At 28.8% G+C, this 7883-nt stretch overlaps 1 protein-coding gene across 3 annotated transcripts in view; it reads right to left on the reverse strand.

Moving 5' to 3' along the window:
* Positions 1 to 6266: 6266 nt before the first annotated feature.
* LOC124420792 overlaps positions 6267 to 7883 on the reverse strand; it is a 37066-nt gene continuing 35449 nt past the window's right edge. For all 3 annotated transcript variants that reach the window (XR_006941376.1, XR_006941377.1, XM_046954933.1), the window contains one exon: positions 6267 to 6542. Coding sequence is in view for 1 of the 3 variants with exons in the window: in XM_046954933.1 (XP_046810889.1) it covers positions 6424 to 6542 (119 nt within the window). In the remaining 2 variants the exon portion in view is untranslated. The remainder of the gene's footprint in view (positions 6543 to 7883) is intronic.

The following is a 7883-nucleotide window of genomic DNA, read 5'->3' on the forward strand; positions in this document are numbered from 1 at the left end:
GTTTTTCTGTGTTTTTCGTTATGTATGTTTAGATGTCTGTTGGTTTAGATGCCTTGGGTATTTTGTTTTTTATTTCGTTTATCATTTTTGTTGTTCATTTTTTTGCTTTTGGTGTAATAATGTAGTCGGGAAAAATTTATAAAACCAATATGTTCAAAATACACACATTATGGTGAAGGGTATATAAGATTCGGCACAGACGAATTTAGCACTCTTACTTAATAGAGTTGTTTGAAATATTTAAATTTGGTAATTGCTAAGTACTAAACGTTGATTTAATTAAGTGCCAGTTGAATTCGTTTTGTGTAGACTACACTGTAGTCTATTTCAACTATGTTGTAGAATAATTCACATACTGTACTGCAACCTTATCCATGTACTCTTGTTCATCGAGACTTTCAATCAGTCAACACGCATACGGGCGGCGTAATCTTCGGCTTATCGTTGTTAACTCGATCCTTAATAACATGGAGAACAGAGGAATAAAAGCCGTTGCTTACGCGGATGATGTTCTGATTCTGCTACAGTTGCCGATCCAGCTCAAACATTTAGAGAGGAGAATTTTTTCTGTTATTTATTTTTTGCTCACTTTTAAATTTTGTATAAAAAATTTTTAGTTCCTCTCCTGTACTGGAATGTTTTCAGACGTAGTAAGTGACATTTTTCCAAACGTTCTGGTGTTACTCAATAACTGGGCCACAGATCTCATACTATTTACGACAAAGATCAAGATTCCAAGCTTCAAATTGCCGCGTTTTAGAAACTTCAAAATCCCTTTATCGGAAAATACCTCAGAAATATCCTATGCTTCAAATAATCAAGCAAACTTTACCAACACAATGTCAAGAAAGTAATAAGTAAATACTACACCTGTTGTAAGATATTTGGGAGAAACTGGAAACTAACTCTCGATATAGTCAAATGGATGTATACAGCTGTAGTTCATCCTTTTCTCACATATATAGTGGACTTCAACTAAGAATAAATTTACTATAGATCAGCTATACAAAACTCAGAGATCAACATACATTGTAATAAAAGTTGCTCTAAGAAGTAGTCCTTCAGAAGATTTGAATACTATATTACACATTCTTTCTATAGATCTCCATATAATTGTTGTATCTGCTTGTAGAGGGGGGGGGGGCTTAACTCACTATCTTCAATTTTGAACCAACCATCCAACTACACACGGTCCTTAATAAAGTTTTAAAAGTCAGAGTCCCTCATAGAAGCGAATGGTTAAAGGGATTAACTAACGAGCGAATATACCAGTAGAATATCTACAGATGGTTTTCAAATTAATTGCAGCGTTGGTTCTGGAGTCTTCTTTAAAGAAACTAAGTTAAGTATATTTTATTCTCTCTTTTCAACAACTTTAGGGGTTTTGAGAGTGCAATATTTGCTATAATGTCAGCCTTTAGAGTACTATACGACCTCAAAATCTGCCACTGCCACTTTCCTATTAATCAGACAGTATAATGAAGGAAGGTAAGCTAGTCTTACCTGCCTTACATTACCTTTTTTGGAATCCCTGGGCATAGGGACTAATATGGAAATAAAAATGCAGATGGGCTTGTCAGAACGTTATCTGCTCTTGATATCTCCAATGCCGTTTCAGTAGGAACTCCATTGAGTTTTATGAAAGAATCGAAGATACTCAGATTCTTTCTTCAAAAGGATGAAAATAGATGGAACTACTTGACACATGTAAAGCATTCAAGTAAATAATGCTGTCTTTTTATGAAAAGCTACCTTAAAACTCATAGTAAGCTGGATATATCATGAATGATAGCAGTGACAACAGGACACTGGGTTCTATGCAAGTCGGCTTGGGCATCCTTTTAATGTATACTAGGTCTAAATACTACCACAGTACTTATTTATTTCATTTCATCTACAGAATCATAATCTAAATCTAATCTATGAATCTAATTCTATACAACACTTCATCTGACGAGTGTAGTGGTCCGGTCCAAAAAACCAATAGTCTTGTGCGGAAATAACAAATATGTGCGAAGTGTATACTTATTATAATTTATAATTATTACTCATACGCTACGATGGTTATTGAAAGATATTGAAACGTCATATAACTTTTATTTGTTGTTTGCCTAGAACATTGTTTTCTATAAGAAGTTCTTAGTTCTTAAAACAATTCTATTTTTAATTATTTGCATTAAATATAATATAAAATATATTCAATTTAATTTACTTACCTACAATTCCCATTACATACATAAGATTCAAATTATACAAGCAAGATTTATATTTATTTTATTTTTCTAGAAAACAAACAGGAACATAAATGGAAGTGAAATTTATTATTTGTTTCATTCTGTTTACTATTTTGCTACAATAAACATTCATACCTGGTTTTGTGTTTACAAAATAGTACTAAAATAACAATTTCAATAAAAGCAAGTTAGAAAGAAGAATTCATCAGGATCGGCTATATTAGCCTGACGCTACATAATTGTAAAGTAATCTTCAAAAATTGGTCTTGTTTCGAATCTTTGGTTAATAATGAGGCTGTAATTTAAATCGTGGTTCTTTTACCAGGCCTTAAAATACAAAATTCTCTAAAAAATTTAATGTTTATATTACCATTGTCCATAGTTATACTTCACAAATATCAAATCCTCTCCCTTATTATGCGTCGTACGCGTTATAATTAATTTCTCTCATATCCTTTTTCACTGTCTATCTATCTATCTATCTATCTATCTATCTATCTATCTATCTATCTATCTATCTATCTATCTATCTATCTATCTATCTATCTATCTATCTATCTATCTATCTATCTATCTATCTATCTATCTATATATATATCTATCTATCTATCTATCTATCTCTATCTATCTATCTATCTATCTATCTATCTATCTATCTATCTATCTATCTATCTATCTATCTATCTATCTATCTATCTATCTATCTATCTATCTATCTATCTATCTATCTATCTATCTATCTATCTATCTATCTATCTATCTATCTATCTATCTATCTATCTATCTATCTATCTATCTATCTATCTATCTATCTATATCTATCTATCTATCTATCTATCTATCTATCTATCTATCTATCTATCTATCTATCTATCTATCTATCTATCTATCTATCTATCTATCTATCTATCTATCTATCTATCTATCTATCTATCTATCTATCTATCTATCTATCTATCTATCTATCTATCTATCTATCTATCTATCTATCTATCTATCTATCTATCTATCTATCTATCTATCTATCTATCTATCTATCTATCTATCTATCTATCTATCTATCTATCTATCTATCTATCTATCTATCTATCTATCTATCTATCTATCTATCTATCTATCTATCTATCTATCTATCTATCTATCTATCTATCTATCTATCTATCTATCTATCTATCTATCTATCTATCTATCTATCTATCTATCTATCTATCTATCTATCTATCTATCTATCTATCTATCTATCTATCTATCTATCTATCTATCTATCTATCTATCTATCTATCTATCTATCTATCTATCTATCTATCTATCTATCTATCTATCTATCTATCTATCTATCTATCTATCTATCTATCTATCTATCTATCTATCTATCTATCTATCTATCTATCTATCTATCTATCTATCTATCTATCTATCTATCTATCTATCTATCTATCTATCTATCTATCTATCTATCTATCTATCTATCTATCTATCTATCTATCTATCTATCTATCTATCTATCTATCTATCTATCTATCTATCTATCTATCTATCTATCTATCTATCTATCTATCTATCTATCTATCTATCTATCTATCTATCTATCTATCTATCTATCTATCTATCTATCTATCTATCTATCTATCTATCTATCTATTATCTATCTATCTATCTATCTATCTATCTATCTATCTATCTATCTATCTATCTATCTATCTATCTATCTATCTATCTATCTATCTATCTATCTATCTATCTATCTATCTATCTATCTATCTATCTATCTATCTATCTATCTATCTATCTATCTATCTATCTATCTATCTATCTATCTATCTATCTATCTATCTATCTATCTATCTATCTATCTATCTATCTATCTATCTATCTATCTATCTATCTATCTATCTATCTATCTATCTATCTATCTATCTATCTATCTATCTATCTATCTATCTATCTATCTATCTATTTATCTATCTATCTATCTATCTATCTATCTATCTATCTATCTATCTATCTATCTATCTATCTATCTATCTGTATGTTTGTCTGATTGTACGTCAGTGCGTCCCTCTGTTACAAACAGATTGACAAAATCAATATACCCCCGGCTATAAAAATATCTTATATTTTGGAAAAAACTAACGATTTTTATACCCTCCACCACCAACAGTGGTGATAGAGGGCATATATAACTTTGTCATCAAGTGGTGATAGAGGGCATATATAACTTTGTCATTCCGTGTGTAACACCAAGAAATATTCATCTAAGACCCAACAAAGTATATATATTCTGGGTCCTTATCAAATTCTGAGTCGATCTAGCTATGTCCGCCTGTCCGTCTGTCTGTGTAAAACACGCTCACGATAAAACGAAGCAAACCAAATTCACCCGAAATGTTCTTCGCGTTCCTAAGTTGTTTGGTATTGAAAATGGGCAAAATCGGTTCACATCGGGAAAAGTTATAAATCAAAATTTGAAACAACCTCGAAAAAATAAGCATTTTTTACACATCTGATGTAATTTTCTCGAAAACAATGCAAGATAATTCCATAAAAATTGGCATACATTCGTTTCCACACAAGAGCTTAATTCCTGCGTAAAATCGCTAGAATCGGTCCACAATTTCATATACCTCCCATACAAAAGTACAAATTCCCGGAAATTTGGTTTTTTTGTTAATAACTTCGGTCGTAATGTCGATATCTTCACAAAATTTAAGAAATTAAAATTTTATAACAACAGAATTTATTCGGAGGAAAAATTTTTTGGATGGGTCCATAATTGGTCATAGCTCCCATACAAGGTCCCCTCCCGAAAATCAATTAAACGCGCATAACTCATTACTATACTAAGATATCGAAATAAAATTTGGCTCAAGTATTGCTCTTATATACAGAAATATTACAATGAAAGCTTTTTTGGATCGGTACATAATTGGTCATAGCTCCCATACAAGGTCCCCTCCCGAAAATCAGTTAAACCCGCATAACTCATTAGTAAATCAAGATATCGATATAAAATTTGGTACAAGTATTGCTCTTATATACAGAAATATTACAATGAAAGTTTTTTTGGATCGGTCCATAATTGGTCATAGCTCCTCCCGAAAGTAACTAAAACGCACATAACTCATTACTTAATTAAGGTATCCATATAAAGTTTTGCACAAGTGTTGCTCATATATGGTGAAATGTTTTTCCGATGGGTCAATAATTGATCATAGCTCCCACACAAGGTCCCTCTTAGAAAAACACACATACAAGGTTCCCTTTCGAAAATCAAAAAAAAAAAAAAAAAAAACGCACATAACTCATAACCAAATATTGATATCCATACATTTATCAAAAATATTGCTCTTATATACATAAATTCACTATAAAATTGTTTTACGATCGGTCCATATTTTGTCATAGCTCTCATACTAGGTCCAGAAAATCACTTAGATTCACAATATTTATTACCAGTAATGATATAGATACAGAATTCTGAAATTTTGTCTTTATATACATAATTGGACGTAGCTCCCATACAAAGACCTTTTACGAAAATTTCTTAAACGCACATTACTTATTACCAAATTAAGCTATTGATACATAATTTGGCAAAAATATTAGTTTAGTATACAAAAATTATATTTCTCCTATATTAGGTCCTGCCTCTAAAAGCGCTTTAACCGTATTTAAAGAGCATTATCAATTTGTGTTAAACAAAGTTTTGTATAGAATATAATTATATATGTATTAGTATTTTGAAAATCTCTAAATCTTTCACACATATACATACATGCAAATTACTAAATTTATAATGTTCAATAAATCTTGGAATTGTAATAAATTTAACTTTTGGGATTTTTTTCCATTAAAGACATGAGAAAACTTATTTCTACAAATATTTGATCAATTAGAAAAGTAATAACATAAAAGTAGCTGGTGGAGGGTATTTAAGATTCGGCACAGCCGAATATAGCACTCTAACTTGTTTTTTATTACAATCGTTTATAAAATGCTTAGCGGTGCCAAATAAAACACTTTTTATTAATTTGTTCTTAGTTTCTTTATTATAATTCATTAAAAATATTAATATTTCTAGGATTAAACAAAATATGTCATCTTGATATAAAAATCACAAATTTCATTTAAAATTCAATAGGAAATGAATAAGGAATCACATCACTTTGCAAAAAATAGTGTTGATAATTTAACTTCTGGATTCTGGATTTTTTTGTCCGCTTTTATGTTTTTTTTTTAAAGTAATATCCAGTTGAACTTTAATATCTGTCTGCAAATATTCGTTATCCTTTTCAAAGAAATATTTATCTGTAAAGAAAATAGATAACAAGAATATTAATATATTTAGTATTTCTTACATAACAATTTTTGTTAATAAAAATTTATTTTAATATAAAACTTTAATTACTGCCTAATAATTTTCTCCAGGCTCTTTTAATCACTTTCTTAGATAAAATGAATAAGTATGATAATTAGATATTTTCATATCATTTCAAGAAGAAAAAAATAATAAGAAAAAATAAAAATTACATACACATACTCATATAAACATATATATACACGTTTTTACATTCTCTTTGCAATTGCAAATTTTTGGTTTTTCCTGCAGAAGGAGTAATGAACAAAATGTTTGTATGACATCAAAAATAAATTTTAATAAGACGTTTTAAATAACAAAAGAAAAACTTTTTTAATAACACAATTTTGCATAAATATAAATTTTTTATTTTGGAAAAGTAATTGAAAAAACTATAAGCAAAATTTTTGCTGAAATATAAAGTCTTATTTTAATGAAATGCATGCGTAAGAAATTAAAAGTGTCAAAGGAAATATTAAGGAGTTATTTAATAATGAAATATAAAGTTTTAAAATAAATGAAAGAAATATAAATATAAAACTTAAAAAAAAAAATATTTTGTTACTTATTTTGAACTGTTGAAGTTTGCCGAAGGACTTAATGGTCATTTTGTACAGTTAAACAGAAATACTAATTCTGTCAGTATAACACAAACGTATTATTTTACAAGTTTTTAGTGGTTGTAATTCACAAAAAATATTTTAAGGAAACTAAAACTTATGAATTTAATAAGCTTAATTACATTTAATAAGCACATGGTGCGTATGATTATTATTTAATATTGAGTTCATACCGTATACGCATTGATGTAACCATATTAGTTTGAAAAGCAGACGGACATAGCTAAGTTAATTTAATTTTAGACATAATGGATAAAATAAGACCATCTAAAGAAAAACGATAATTTTGTACATGTAAACTTTATTGAAAGGTTTTAGATTCAGATATAAAGCAATAATGGGATTATTGTCGGCAGCCAAACAATTCTAGCTTCATTACTGATGTGCAAGGCTAGCGAGTAAGGAATCTACAACCTTGTTTTCAAACAATATCCAAAGTATTATTCTTTTCTTCGAAACCCTGAAAATAGATGGAATTAATACCCACTAGTCGACATAAAACACGAAATATATCAATGTATCGAAGCTGCTGGTAGTAATAAAAGGACACTTGATACTTAGAAGACAATATAGATAGATAGATAGATAGATAGATAGATAGATAGATAGATAGATAGATAGATAGATAGATAGATAGATAGATAGATAGATAGATAGATAGATAGATAGATA

This window comes from Lucilia cuprina, chromosome 6, assembly GCF_022045245.1.
Source record: "Lucilia cuprina isolate Lc7/37 chromosome 6, ASM2204524v1, whole genome shotgun sequence".
Classification (NCBI taxonomy): domain Eukaryota; kingdom Metazoa; phylum Arthropoda; class Insecta; order Diptera; family Calliphoridae; genus Lucilia; species Lucilia cuprina.